The 16,142-nt window shown below is 39.4% G+C and overlaps 1 protein-coding gene across 2 annotated transcripts; it reads right to left on the bottom strand.

The window, feature by feature from the left end:
* Positions 1-7,629: 7,629 nt before the first annotated feature.
* On the bottom strand, positions 7,630-16,103 carry ankle1 (ankyrin repeat and LEM domain containing 1). 2 transcript variants are annotated; one of them, XM_028587501.1, is made up of 9 exons: positions 15,690-16,103; positions 14,638-14,790; positions 14,176-14,281; positions 13,906-14,029; positions 9,957-12,407; positions 9,337-9,505; positions 8,159-8,321; positions 7,948-8,080; positions 7,630-7,802 (listed from the first exon to the last, which is right to left on the bottom strand). In XM_028587501.1, the coding sequence occupies exons 1-9, from the start codon at positions 15,752-15,754 to the stop codon at positions 7,636-7,638; spliced, it is 3,531 nt and encodes a 1,176-aa protein (XP_028443302.1). In that variant the 5' UTR covers positions 15,755-16,103; the 3' UTR covers positions 7,630-7,635. The 2 variants fall into 2 exon arrangements, with proteins under 2 accessions (XP_028443302.1, XP_028443303.1); XM_028587502.1 differs by having other exon boundaries at positions 16,002-16,103.
* Positions 16,104-16,142: the final 39 nt, after the last annotated feature.

Here is a 16,142-nt window from a genome sequence, read left to right as displayed (position 1 = left end):
TTTTTACCCAGAACTCTTATACATGTTGCCTACAGTGCATTAAAAACTTTTGTGTTTTTAAAGAACTTTTAACATTAACAAAATTTAAATAACAATAAAGGAAGTTAATGTCATTACTCAGTTCATCACTGTCTTGATTATAACATTTTTATTTTTTATTGAGCTTTAGATTTTAGATTTTTTTGTATGTAGGGAGTTTTGCATATATCTTTTTAGCATATAGTTTTCATATTCAACCCAGTTCATTATAAAAAAAAAAAAAACGTTGTCTCATATAGATGCAATTTGTTTTGTTTGATATATGTTTTTTCCAAGCAAAGGTTTGCTTTTGCATGCCCAAAATTATTGTTGTGGAGTGATAATAATGTAAGGCTACACCTTGGGGACAGTGAGATGGGAGAGTGTCCAAATACGCCCCTTCTTTTGGTCGCATGTTTAGCCTAACATTCTCCCTCCACCTCAGTTGATGAAAGGATATCCTTTGACATTAATGGAGAACAGCACATTCACACGCTACTGTAATATCGAGTAGAGATGGTTCTTTTGTTATTTCGGAGTAATTCGATCACCTCCAGTATGATTCGTCATTCTGGAATTACTAGGGTGTTTTGACATTGTCGGCAGTACTAATTGTGAAACTGACAGTATCCGTTACACATACTTGTTCTGTTTGCTTTTGTTAGCACTCCTTGGAGCAGCTTTGACATTTTTTTTTTCTTTCTTTCATTCACAATCTGCTCAGCATATGTGGCCTTTATCTGTGGTATCCTGTATCACATTCATAGTAAATAGTTTTTTGGGAGCTGCCCATTGCAGTTTTGGTTTTCGACTGAGCAGGGTCACTGAACCAACTGTTATGTTGTTGCTCAAGACAACCTCCACAGTAGTTACTAAATAAGGAGGAGCTATCAGTTCATGTGTCCTGCACAGATTTTCCCAAGTGGTCCTGCAATTTACTGCCCCTTAAAGCCACAAACTTGCTTCTCTTCTTTTCCATCTTTCCTTAAATTGAAGTTGTTTCTCCCATTAGACAGATCGGCCATGTTCTGTGATCACCATTATTTCTTAGCTGAGGTTTTTCTTGTCTTTTTCAAAGCTCTTTATATTTAGCCATAAAAACACCTCCTGAATTTTTAACAAGTCACAACTCTCCCCACACAACTACCACATCCACTTATCTGAAAATGATTCAGTGGTTAAATGTCAGAGCTGTCTGTGCCATTAAGGCCAGCATGTTTGAAGGAAGGACACCCTTGCCTGCCCTCTCCCTCCTCCCCCTTCTGTCTCTTCTTATTTCTCTCCCTTCTCCTTCCTCTCTCCCCTTAGCTCCCTCATCATCCACCCCCCGCCCCCCCCGACCCAACCCAGGCAGGTTTGAGGGCTGATGTGCAGACCTTGTCACTCAGATTAGGGCCACATTGTCAGCTCAGGGCCCTTCCCTCTCTAGATGCGTGTCCCGAATCTTTCTTCCTACTGTCACTCTCGTCCTGCGGCCAGAGAAGACCTTATAAAGCAACATTCCTTTTAATCCACTTCTGTCAATTCCAACATTGTCACTCAAATCACTGTTCGGGAGAGTGGAGAGAGGCCGAGTTTGTGGTGTCCCTCGCAGCGAGGACTGTGCTTTTTGGCCCAAGCTTGGCTGACGTGTCAACAGCTAGCAAATTGGATTTTATTTATTTTTTGGGGCATTTTTAGGGCTTTATTTCCACAGGACAGATGAAGACATGAAAGGGGAGAGAGGGGGGGAATGACATGCTTTTCAGAGGACTGATATACACAGAGAATGACAAAGTAGAAGCAGCACTTGTGATCCAAAGACAAAAAAAGAGAAGCACCACAGTCTTTACTTTTAAGCATGACTTAGAAATTCATGTCTTTAAAAATGTTCAGATATTAATACTCATTGTGTTTTGCCTAAGAGTAAAGGCTATCAAAGTCATGGTGTTATTTTCAACTCTGTTTTCTGTATGAAATGAGTGTTTGGCAGGACATGATATATCCACCACATCATCTTCATCACTCCTTATCATGCTGTAAAAGAGTTCCAGCACCATAGTTATCATCCGACCACATCTTGACTCACTGCTGCAGTTTAATTGTCAAGTCGTATGTAATTGCTATACAGCAGCACTGTGGCGTTTGATTTTTGTGCTTCTCACAAAAGTCAGCACTTCTTTTTCTCATGATGAGCAACAATGATTCAGCAGTGTTTAATAAAACCATACAAGATGGCGGACAGTTTCTTTACTGGTATTGGTGTTGGAAGAAAAACACCCTAGTCTCCAGCCTTAGTGACACATCATAGCGAAACAGCAGACACTATTGATCTGAGTGAGTTGACAGTTTCATACCCGATGTCTTCCTCATCCTCGACCCTGCACAAAGCTCTCAAAGCATCCTGGTGACTCTCTAAAGGCTGCACCGCTGTGCTTTAATACAGCATGTGGCGACTAGCTGTAGCCTCCAAACAGGTGCTGTGTTTATTAAAACTCACTATGAGTCAGGAGTTTCGAGATTACTTTCCTCTTAACTGCTACTTGCAGTGAAGTAAAATGTGTTCCCACACACTGACACTGTCTTGTAGTGGTGTCATAATGACCACGTGTCATGGAAGTTAATAGTGCATAAAGCACTCAATGCCATTGCCAGGATTTAAGAAGAAGTGAGGCAAAGCCAGTTCTGCTTTTTCTTTTGCAAGGGCTGCGGTAAAGGAAATATATTGCATTTTACATACTGTATGTATGTATCTTAGCATGTTTGTTCCTTAATATGAATCCTTTTTCATGTCTCTTGTCCTCAGGTACAGTAAATGAATGACCAACACCAGGTGCAAAAAGCCGAATTAGGTTTTCATGATATATGCATGTATATATATTTATCAGCAGGTGTTGTGAATTTGAACAGATATATTCTATTTAGACATCTGTAGTTATCTGATGAGCCTGGATGGAAAAGATAGCATCATCAAAGTATGGTAAAAACACACTTTTTCTGTGTCCTTCCTGCTCAAAGAATGAAAGAGTGATTCAGTGAGAGAGGGGGAGAGTTAGAAGCCTCTCCGCCCACACAGAAGACTTGTTCCCTCTGCATCTCTAAGCAGACTGTCAACCCCGGTCACCATCAGGTCTGTGCTCGCCCCAGTGAACATTCAACGCTGTCGGTGAGTTTCAGCTAAATTGAAAAAACCATCGACCGTTGATTGTACCCTGTGGCCAGCCTTTGTCACTCATGTGTCTCACAAAAGAAGGAAAAAATGTCACAACACATGCAGAAACCTGCACACAAGCATAGCCGATGATGTCTTAAAAAATCTCTTCATCGATCCCTTCACAAACAAACAAACAAAGAAATACTTTTAACTTTCAAACCACAGCAAAGGTCACAATCAACATTCATTGCTGTCGGTGGGTTTAACTGAGTGGAAGAGCTCACTGAACGATGAATGCAACTGTGTCCCAGATTTCATCCGAACGTCACAAGGAATAGCGTCACGATATGCTGATGATGGCATTATTTATTTCTCTGCCTGTGTTCCCCCCCCCCCCGCCCCCTCCCACCAACAACAGGCACAGTGTGAATTGACAGGCAGTTCAGATTGCATCTCGATCACGCTTGCTCAGGCGTAGGGGTCTGAGTCTGGCGACAGAAGAGGGGGAAGAAGAAAAAAGATGCAAAAGATAGTTGGAATGAAATGACCTTTAAAGAAAAATACACAAAGAGTATATGGCTTACATTGCATCTAGGGTCTATAAAAGATGCATTTGTTGTAAATATTGCATGGAAAATAAACAAGCAATATGAATAGATGTATTTCCAAATGGTCAGTGACCTTTTTGAAGGAAAAAAAAGATTTTGTCATTAAAAGTCATAATTTTATCAACTGGATTTTTAAGATATGAGCATCAGCTAAACTACTCAATGTAAATCTAAATATATTAATATGACTATGAATATGACTTCATATTTTTTATGAAGTCAGTTTGGTAGAATAGATGCTTTAACAGCTTTCAAATGGTAGATATCTTCTTACCATCAGCTGTTTATAGAAGGTGGAATAAAATATGAACTTGCTTTTCATTCTTGCTTTCATTTCAAGAACCATTAGTTGCAGAACTTAATATTTAGTTTAATACTGCACGCTATTTGATTTGTTGTATTTTATTAAATAAAGTCACCAGTTCAGCCCTCAATGATGTGGTACGGTCTTTCTTTGTTCCTCTATTCTTTAGTTTGGTTCAAGGAGATGTGAAAGTGATGACGATGGATGTAACAGAGTCAAAGCCCTGTCCTTTAAACATTCAGAAATCTGCTTCACGCTGCATACCACTGATCTAATGCTTATCCAAATAAATAATACCAATGGTATTTCTGACTGTTGATAAGCTACTGTTACATTTTGTATCCATCATTACTTTGGACTTTTTATATCAGGTGAATGTAATGGCTCTCACTCACTTCACATTTTACTGCAAGAAACATTTTAAAAAATTTAAATAAAATGTAGTTTTTATATTGTATTTTATTTATATAAAATTTATATTTTTATATTTATATTATTTACATTTACAGTTACTATAAGATAATGCAATATATAAATATACTGTACATTAATTAAAGTACATTAAGCATTAAAATGCAGTAGTGCAAGTGGTATGATAAGGTTCCTAACTTTTTATAGAAATTACTTTTGGTTCAACGGATTATTACATATAGAAAATAACAGTACCGTTTTGACAGAAATGCACACACAACCACAACAAGCTGCCAGAACAGTCAGCACAGTTTATGAAAATGAAAATAAATTGCAACTGACAATGACAACCCCGACAAAACTGTTATGAACATGCAATCAACAAAAATGCAAACAAATCCTATTTTTTTTCACTGTCTCGCGTCCTTTTGGCCTTAATTCACTTAGGCCTCAATGTAGACTAGACTTCTATTTTATGATATGATTAATATTTCTTTTATCATTTAAGGTTAAATTGCATTTCATTTTTATTAAAATTTAAGATGAGGAATGTATTGTAAAATAAATAATATGAAATAGTTTTAGTGAGAGCCAGCTGCTTATCCGGCTTGCCTTATTGAGATCACATTTAGCAAAATACAATTTGAGACATTGTATAATTCCAGTAAACTTGAATAATTTGCATCTTCATGAGAAAAATATATTCCATACTATGTCTTTACAAATGATAACAGTGGAAGTAAAGTTTGTGCCTTCATATTTACCTGCTGGTGTATATCGGTATATGTGAATGATTAAAGTGTGATGATAAAACAACCATAGACGATCACATACTGACTGACTTTCCCAGTCTGCTAGGAGAGTATGCTTGTTTCTGCAGGCTTCTGTCCTATCTCATCAGGAAAGTACCTGCACGGTATTTCAACGGAAAGCTGAACAGAGCTGATTCTGTATTGTAACCACTGCTTGACCAGCAGAGATGAGGAACAGTACAACTGGAAAAACCCTCTTAACTTATTTTCATTTAGACCCTGCAATGTAGTTAATAATATACAGCTATTTTATGCCTACATTACACAATATTTTGATAATCTCAAATCTAAATTGTGAAATGTGTGGATGGGAGAGCAAATATTCAGATAAATTATGCCCTGCTCAGTCTAGTAATTTAATGTCTCACCGAGCCACGGGGCTGACATTAGACAAAAGGATATTCATTGTGTAAACCACAATGATGCTTGTAAGAAAACATTGGCTAACCACTAGCAAAAAGCTGCAGATCTATGAAACAGAATGAGTCACGATAACAGTAATTGAACACCATAGTTCCTAAATAAGGATGTGCATCATTGCTTTGCATCCTTGCAAAGGGATGTATTGCACACTAAAGCCTAATTAGTCTTTTTTTTTTGTAGGATCGAGGTAACTGAAGCTCTTGTGTGCAAAATGGTAAACAACTACAGACTGTTTCTCAGTGATTCACAAATATTTAAATAAAGTTGTGAAAATGAAATTTAGTTTTTGAATATCTTGTCAAAGAGGGGCATTAAACTTAAACACAACATACAGCTGTCAATGAATTAACTGTTTGCAATATTAACACCAAACATGATTATTAATGAATCATAGTGGATGAAGACCAGTTACTGCAATAAGAGAACTCTGGACTGAAGAACATTAATGACTTTGTCCACTAGAGGGACACCAAAGAACAGGACATGAAAAAAAACAAAAGGTCACCCAATTCAGGTTTATGCCATTTGTATTTTACTTTTTATATACAGGGGCAATAAAATACAGCAATGACAGTAGAAGTTAATGATTCATAATGAAAAGATGTATACAGAAATGATTACATGTACACATGACTGATTCATTCTGATTCTTTTTTGACAATCAAGAAAACATATCAAACAACAATGAACAACAATGAAAGGGCTTTATTTTTTAAAGCTAAAGAAACTGTATCTAAAAAGTGTCTAAACACCTAATCACTGTATTATTAACAGTCTTGTCATTTCATTACAACAAAATAATTAAAAGAAAATGGAAGAGATAAGTGGTTTTCTCCCTGATATGATCTCATGCTGATTTTTTTCAACCTGGGTATAGGAATGTAAAAAAATTTCAATATGTATTATTAAGGCCTTTTGTGTGAAATAAAGAATATATGCAGCTTCCAGATAATTGATCAAGTGAATTACCCTGAGGAGATAATGAATGGTTTTGCAGCTCATTGCCCTGGACATAAATTTGTAGACCATGAGATGAGATTTTGAGATAACTTTTCAAGAAAAAAGTGACTTCAATTTGGGACTTCTTTGACTGTTAAAAATTGCCCTTTTTATTCATTATACTAGTGGATGATGTAGATTATGACTACAAATAACAGCTGTAACCCAATGATGTTAACAAATAAAAAAACTAGTTCTGCTATTTTAACAACACTGATGTGCGACCAGCAAAACTTAAGCATCCGGTTTACTTGTCTTAGTATACTGACCCTTCTAAAAGAAATGTATACACAAACGTCTGCTACTATTGGACACTATCATATCATTGGCTTGCATGTAATGCATTTCTTTTTAACAAAAAAGACAGCAAACAAAATGGAAATCCAGCCATGTAAACAAAATATATCACATTTTACACCGAGATTCTAAAACTATACACTTTATTGTTGATTTATCCATGAGACCTATCATGCTCAGTACCAGTTACCAGCCTCTGCTAAAATTACCATCATATCTTTTTTAAAGACTACAAAAATTACGTAATTAACTACCAGTCTTCCTTTCGCTCCCAACTTTCTTTTAGAAAATTGTTTTAAGAAAGTATGCATGGACGTGTTTATTTGCAATTTGATTATAATGAAAGGCATTCGAATGTGTTGTGGATCATTTGAAAAAGTCATTAGTACTACAGCAGTTGAGAAGCAAAGTGTCCTACTGGGAAGAATGCTTTTTGGAAAATAGCTGTCATGCCTTCTAACAGACCTGCAGTCACAAAATTGTGATTTCCACATCATGTTCATATTCTTAGCATTCCTTCTTGTACCCTGAAGTAGTGGTATTACCCCTGCTGTTCATTGGCATTTTGTTGCTGTTAACCCCCCCCCCCCCCCCCCCCCCCCCCACCCCCACCCCCTCCAGTGGGGTTCACTACTGTCTGATGTCTGCTGGTCTGAGCTGCCTCTCACCTTCGGCCAGGAAGATCTGCATGGCCCGGTAGAGCAAGTGGACGCCGAGGTCCCGCTTCTTCTTCACCTGCCAGTTGGACACCACGCCATAATAATCCCCTCGCTTCCGATTGGTGAGCATCTTCAACCCTGGGACAATTGGAGAATTAAGAAGGTTACCGACATTCTAGACTGGTGTAAGATCAATGATTTGAAGAGTTTGTTTCGTTTCAAGTTTCGTTTTTTTTTTGTTCATTTATGGATTTCCTTTTGGAAAAGCCCTGTCTGTACTCACCGATGGCCTCCACCATGCAGGCCTCTCTTGTGTAAGCCTCCACTGGAATGACATTCTGGAAACAATGCAGAGAGATGACGCCCTGCTCGGCGGTCCACACCTGCAGAATGTGCTGCACTTTGGGGCACAATTTCTGTCACACAGAGAAGAAAGGGACAGTGTTACCTACAGTATCTTACATCTCAAGACTGATTAGTGTGTACTGCCTTACTTTGGAGGTCTTGTCCCCTTTGAAGTACTCTAAAGCTTCATACAGGTGACTGTATGGACGGGAGCGTTTTCCTTTGCCCACATAAAATATAGCATGGATAAATGTCTGGAAACACTCCTGTGGAGTCATGGTGTGACTGCGGAATGGGAGGTTTTTCGTCACTCTGGCAGAGAAGAAAAGAAAGATCCATAATTATGTTTGTACTTTGAGGGTGAAAGTGTTCATCTGTATTTCAGAGATGTGGTTGTTAAGACTGAACTAGGAAACAAGCCAGTCCTAAAGATACATTGTTAAAGACATAGTTATTACTATTGATTTTACGGAGTTGTCCACGTGTCCATTCATCATCTATAAAATCAGCCAATGAACTTGTTTTGTTTGTGTAGTTTTAGCTCTGTGTACCTTCTATTATGATTATGGAGCCTAATAAATACAAACACACATATGGAGATAAGTTTACACCGCTCTGCCTACTGAGACACTAATGCAGATTTTTGTCTGATTTTTATTTTTTTATCATCCCAGTAACATTTATGATAAATGACAACCGACAAATCGTAGCTGCTTTCTCTGATTATGGGGTAAAAAAAATCTATGTATGAACTCCTAAAGTAAATCCTAAAATGACGAATCAAATGGCTGGTTTTCATACAAAGCATAGCCACTAGGCATGGGCCGGTTACCGGTTTCAAGGTATATCGTGGTTTGAAAAAGTCAAAGTTTAAAAACCACAAAAATCGAACCGTTCCTAGGCTAGGGTATGAGCTGTTTTTTCCTGAGTCTTCAAGGACAGAAAGTGCAGTTTAGAAATCCCTCTCCCTGTCAGTGTGCAGTGCGTTTCAAAATAAAATACATAGAGTTCAATGGAAAAAAAAAAGTTGTTGTTTTGTAACCAGATATTTAAAAAATAATACATTTATAGCTGTAATTGCAATACCGTAATACTGTGAAACCATGATTTCAGGTTATCATACTGTTAGATACCGGCCCATGCCTAATAGCCACCTGTTCTGTATACAAGCGGTGGATTTTAAAAATGATTTTCATGCAAAATAAGAATGGCATCATCTCGTCACAATATGCACATTTTTGTGCAGTCTGTTTCATCTTTATTCAGAGAGCTTTCAACACTGCCCCGAAGAAAGCAACTAAAAAGACAAATCAAGAGACAAGCAGACCTTGGGTCGAGCAGCAGATAGTTGAAGCTGGACTTGATGATGCCCTCCCTCCACTTTCTGTTTTGATCTGGTTGGTCAAACTGTTGGCACAAAGACTGCTCTTCAGCCTGGCAATCAGGCAGCTCGAAGGTCCGCAGGGCCCGACACAATTCTGGACTATAACCTAAATCTACAGAAATAAAATGAGAACACAAGACTTGCTGTGTCAGTAACTGGGTTGATAAGCTAAATGATAATAAGTGTATTAATATGCCTCATTTGTTCACTGCTTCTAACCTAATCCACCCTCAACATTGGTGGTGAGCTTCAATACAAATAATGACTTCAATTTTCCATTTTCATGCTTGCATGTTAGAAGAGTGATTTTACAGACAACGAAAGGCTATAACTATTTCACTACTTCACAGAACATCCATTTAATAGTACCATAATTATGAATGTATTATGTATAATAAAAAATATATATTTTATGGTCCATTTATCTTCTCACACACTCCCCATCTCATCCTAAAGCTGCTCACAATCCAAACCACAAACTCCAAAATACTATCATTACCTAATCATAGCTCAAGTTAGGTAAGTATTAATCGGGAACGTTAAATAAAGAGTACTAGCGTTACCTGTTTGTGGCGGGTCTAACTGCTTCTGTTGATGTGGTGATTGGGAGTTTGACTCCTGCAACAAGCGGTGCAACCTTCGCATGTAAGTGGGCCTGGTACGGCAGCTGATAGGGCCTGGACTCTCCCCCAGCTCTACTAGCCTCAATCTCAGCTCCTTGTCAGTTATTCCTTTGGTCTCCGGCAAAAGCCTCTCCTCCTCCTTTTCCTCCTTCTGTAGCACCATCTGGGGTTTCTGGTTCTCCTTTCCTCCATTCACCATGTCAGTCTGCATGGAGCGCCAGTCATAAAGGATGGTCTCATCATTGCTGCTTGTACTCATGCTGCTGCTGAGTGAGGTGTTTGCTGTAGGTGGGACGTGGGTCTCGATCAGCTTGTGGCCCTGTTCCGAATCAGTGTAGAGGTACTCCACCGGTTCATCCAGATCCTGAATAAGTGGACGCCCTCCAGGGGTGTAAGACAGGTTAGCTAGGTGCTGTGGCCTGCGGCAGTTTGACAGCCGGCTCATGCTGTACCTGGGGGTGCATCCAGCGCCAGGAGTGCAAGGAAGGTCGGAGTCTTCCCTGGATCTCCTTGGGGAAAAATAGGTGGAGCTGGATGAAGATGAGACAGAGTCCAAGCTACAGTCCTTGGGGATCCAGGCATCTTCGTTTTTTAGGCTATCCAATTTGTTCTTACCAGGAGCAACATTTAAGTTTCCCTTTGTCGTTGCCTCGTCTGTACTTGTCAGATCATCAGTCAGAAAATCCCTGCTTTCGGCAAGATCATTGCCTTGCATGGCCAGTATAATCTCTGCAAGGTTTCTTTCATAAGCATCCATTGAAGAGTCCTGGTTTCCCTCCAGAGCGACTGTGTCAGACAAAGTCTGCGATTCAGAAGCAGAATCAGTTACGCTCTTGGAGAGGATGAGAGTGTCAGCTTGGGTATCGCTGACACTTGAGCCAGCTCTGAGGGTGCTGGACTGTGTGGCCTGGCAATCATCAGGCAACAAGTCTCCTCCTTGGCTGTTCCCTGAATAGGATGGTGTATAACAAGGTGCATGTGGTGAACTGTAAAAGTCTTCGCTGCTCTGAGATCTAGGCGTCTGGCGGCGTGTTCGAACTGGTGTGGGGAGGGTCTCTTCAAAGAGAGAAGACATGAAGAGGAGGCTCTCTGGGGTTCTGCTTGTTCTCAGTGAGCAGCGACTCAACCTCGAGCGAGTCCTGCCTGTTACAAAAGGACTTGGTGTGAATGGAAGGTTGACGTTTTCATGTAATGCCTTAGCTGCATCGTTCAATGGGGTGTCTGCCACTGGCTGGTCAATACCACATCGACTTGAAGTGTCCACAACAGGACCACTGCAAGCCTCAAACAAATCATTGTTTGGCTGTTTTACTTCAGCCAGTTCCAGTTTATCATGCATACCTGGTACATACTCTTTAGTTTCAGGTTTTGAATCCATCTGGGGTTCTTTTTGAACAGGTGGAAGATTCCAATATTGCCTTGTCAATTTAGAATCAGAGTCTGAAGAAATCTGAATCATTCTGTCAGATTCAGCCCCAGAGAGTAAAAGATGTCTGGGGTGTATAGAAGCATCCAAAGCACTAGTGTAATGGTCGCTGTCACAGCTACTATAATGACTACTTCCAGTCCCACTGCTGCTGCTGCTGCCAACATGTAAACGGGCTGGCTGTTCTGGTATATTCACCTGAGCCTCTTTTACATGTTCACCCTCCTGTTCATCATCACTCTCTTCCAAAGCACAGTGACTGATGACTGTTTTCTCCAACTCTTCCTCTGTACTCTCACTGCTTTCCCTGCAAAACACATAAACGTGATCCGGCGACGTGACGTCGATGCCCTGCATGTGTAAAACCGTGGCCATGCGTTCTGAATCCAGGAAGTCAGGGTACTCAGACATGTCAAAGTGTAAGTTGCTGGTGCAGTGGCTGCCGTCAACGCCAGTTCTGTCCTGTTTGGGAGATTCAGGACTAAAAACAGGGAAATATTCATCTACATCTTTGAAGCTCACACTCTTACGACTCACTCGCCTGGAGGGAAATGCTGGAAGAGTGTCTCTTCTGGAGGGGGAGATTCTGCCATCAGTTGTGGCAGCATGTTCATTTGCTTTTGATGTGAACACACCATCTTCAGTAAATAAATCCTCCTCCTTAAGAGATGGCATTGCCACTGCAGGTCCCACTGCGGACATGCGAGTGCTTGATAACATGGAGGGACCTTCAGATGACCAATGTGAGGAGGCATTGTTCCAGTCCTGGCTGTGATGCATCTTAGTGTCCATACCAGCAAGTCTGCAATTTGGCCTTCCATTAACGTCAGACAGGTTGAAAAATGATGAGCGCCTTGTGCTGCTCAATGGGGCTTCCCCAAAGTCACTTATCATAGAAGAGTGGGAACTGAAGCTATAGTCTGATCCAGGATAGCTGGACGTGTCTGTTTGGTCTGAATACACAGCTGTGGAGAAAAAAAAGAACACGTTTACTACAAAAGGTAAAACATGACTAATAGCCAGACTATTTTTCTTTACACACTGCCGGACAGTAATGCTACTGACAGATTTTGGAGTAAATTAGGCACTGCTGAGGCGTATTGACAAAGTATTCTTTTACCTTGGTTCCCTACATTTTTAGGATACAATATCCAAGATCAATACTGGCAGAGTCAGATATGTGCGTTTTATTTAAGGATTTAAGGAAGTTATCACTTGAGACTGGTGTTTGATCACTGTAATAACTGTGGTATTAATATAATATGGCAATCTGCCTGCAGCCATGCACAATGTTAAACACTTGACTGGCTGAATAAACGTTACTGTAATATATAGTATCTTTATGCCATTTCTAACACTACTTGATACATATCGTTTTCCAAGTTTTCCAGTAATAAAATAACACAAGTTAGACAAATTAACTTTGCATGCAGGTGTTATTTTTCAGATTAAGTGTTTTAACACTAGGATCACCACAGCCCATGCCATTAACGTTGTGGTTCCTAAATCTGAACTATTCCCTCATTGTGTATGACATGTTTCCCTCCTGCTTTGACTTTTTCTGAATACTTATTCTGCACATAACTATTTTGTCATAATGAAAGAACAATAGGTTTTGGTGTTTTTTTATCATGAAGTTGCGCCAGGAGTAGCACCGATTAACATTGGTACTCTCCACCGGCAGCCAAATTGATGCATTTGCATAATGTTCGTATAAGAACATTGAGACAAAGACCGGGATATAGAAACTAATTTGCATGCCAATATTCACTCACACGCAGTGCCATGTGGGCAAATGCATTCGCAACAAAACAAAAGGAGAACTGTGCGTGGTGCAAACGATTTGTTTGCAGGAGTCGCTCACAGAAACCTCTATGGTTTTGTGTTGACCTGAACGACACTCGGCTCTAGGATGGAGAGACAAATACTAATGCAAAGGGGGACTTATGGTCATTATTTTTGTTGAATGTAATAATTTGCGTCATCATTTCTGATTACATTTACCATTTATTTTACTTGCCAAAATTGAAATGCTGAAATTGATTACAATGTGTTGTTTTAGATGGTTGATGGAAATGTTGGCACAGCCTAAGTGGAGACTGATGACACATTAATAGCCTATCAGTGCGATGCTCTTGGGCGTGGGATTTAGAGAAAATAAAGAGCCTGGCAGGACTGGTGTTAAAGAAGTTATCACTGCAGACTGGTGTGCGAACACTGTAATAATTGTGGTATTATTATATGACAATGTGCTTTCAGTCATGCACAATGTTAAACACTTGACTGGCTGAATAAATATTACTGTAATATACTGTATCCTCATGCCATTTTTAACACTACGTATCAAAGTATAATTTTCTTCAAGTTGTTATGAAATAACACAAGTTGGACAAATTAACTTTGCATTCAAGTTCTATTTTTCAGACAAAGTGTTTTAAGTAAGCTTCAAAGAGACTTTCTTACAGTACTGGAATTGAGGTAAGTTGTCCTCCTCTGTGTCCACTGAGCTGGAATGGTACTCCTGAAGGAGCTGGGCACATTTGTGATTCTCCTGTTGCTCTGCAAGCTGCCCTGGTGTATTCCCCTCCTACATTAATTAAGAAGTTAACAGGTGTAAACCAAACTGAACTTAACATTTTAAGCACACATTAGTAGATATCTTGTTACAGATTGGATGTGTCAGCACTTACAGCACTTATGGAAAATATTGGTAACACTAAAAACTATTCTTACAACATCTTTAATGTTTGGGTTCCCTCCATTTAACAAGAGCAGATTCAGATTTTGATAACATCCCCACAGTGCAGCAATGTGGATAGGAGTCAGGCCATCTGACGACCTGGGAAAAATAAAAGAAAACACAACTTTACAAAACATTGCATTATCATTATGCTCAAAGAATTTCGATAGTGTCTTGTATAAATATTTTAACATATTTCCAAATGAAAGAGGATATTGGAGATGATGGAACATCACTGCAGACTTTATGTGATGCAAAAAGTCTGTGGAAGATTCTATACAAAATCTATACAACCTTCATATACACGTACTGATGCTGCATTTGTCAAATTGATCAAAAGAAATGTAACAATAACTTTAAACTAAATAAGCCAGTTCAAACAAAGGAGTTCTGAGTTATCCAGATGGAAAATGTGGACAAGGGATTTTTCCTTTTCACTGTATTTTGAACCATACCTGATATTGGGGTCTGCTCCATATTGCAGTAACATTTTCAAGCAGCGTGTGTTCTTCTCAGTCTCTTTGCCAGCAGCCAAGTGTATTGCAGCCACTCCATTACTACCCACCCCGTCAGGACATGCACCTTGTGAAAGAAGCAGCTGCACATATCTGCCAAGGAGGAGAGATGTTACAATCTGACATGTATTGTATTATAGGATACAGTTTTACTGTATTGAAAATATGGGTACGATGTTCTGCTAAATGTTGCAGTGTGAATAAAGGACAGATAAAAAAAGCATAATCACTTACGAGGGGGGTATATTACCTGTCAATATATTGACACTACCAAATTGACAGTTAGTGTAGGAATATTATTATCAGATGTTTCTTATACCTTATAAATACTACACTGTAGGCGGTGTCAAATATCCTTGTTTATCTTTAATTTGTAGATGATGTAGACAAATAACAAGTAAGTCTGTAGTATGTTAGTAAACAGGAAGCCAAATCAGGTACATATTATTTTGCCTTAGGGAGCTTTATCTGTAGTTACAATATGGAATACCCTCTATCTTTAACTAACTATGGTCTCACTGATCTCTGGGGCATCAGTGAGACTCGAAGAGTCATGTTACATGGCAAAGATTATGGGGACATTTCATTTATCAAACACGAATTACAATGTTTAAGGAAACCCGTGGTCACAAGCAGACCCCTAATGCACATGGATATTTTTTTAATAAACGCTACAACAAAGATAACAGTTAACGGGAAAACACGTTAAAGCGCAGTGATTTTGAGGACTTCATAGATTCCAAACATTTACAAAAGGTAGTGATTCAAATAAGAAAGAAGAAAGAAAGAATGTAACGTTATTCATCGAGCATAACGGTATTCAATTTACTTGTAACGTTAATATTGCATCGGGAAAATAACTTGTGTTACGTTAATCGTGCAATATGGCTGGCTAACGTTACGTACAGACGTGTTTCAAGTCAGAGCTGTCGCATCTCATCAACAAAAGGCATGTCTAGACAAAACAAATAGAAAGGGGGGCTGCGCATCACCTCGGTTCTCCATCGTTCACAGCTTTACACAGTTGACTTTCGAGCCTCCTCGTCTTATAATCCATGACCAATGTGATCCGTTTATGAATGATGCGTGGTCGTGTATCTGCATTCTCCGATTTAGTCCATAGCCGAGACCTGCGCAGCAAGCTGTGGAACCTCTAACTTAAGGCTAGCTAGCTAAAATAATAGCGACTGAAAACAGACTACAGAGCCTCCTGCACACATCAAGCTACGTTTTTATATGCAGTGAGCCAACAGCGAATGTGTATTATCATAAGTTTCTTCCCTTAAATAATTAAAAAGATGTACCGTTATTGTTTTCAAACTCTAACAATCAGTTGTTTATCCACCTAATCTTAGTTTTCAAAGAGCAGCACGACTATTTTGGTTGAAATTCCCTCCAAGCTCACAAACCCTCCTCCTTTCTGGCAGCAGGCGGAAGTCCCGCCC

This window comes from Perca flavescens, chromosome 9, assembly GCF_004354835.1.
Source record: "Perca flavescens isolate YP-PL-M2 chromosome 9, PFLA_1.0, whole genome shotgun sequence".
Lineage (NCBI taxonomy): Eukaryota > Metazoa > Chordata > Actinopteri > Perciformes > Percidae > Perca > Perca flavescens.
This window is presented reverse-complemented; position numbering and strand designations above follow the sequence as displayed.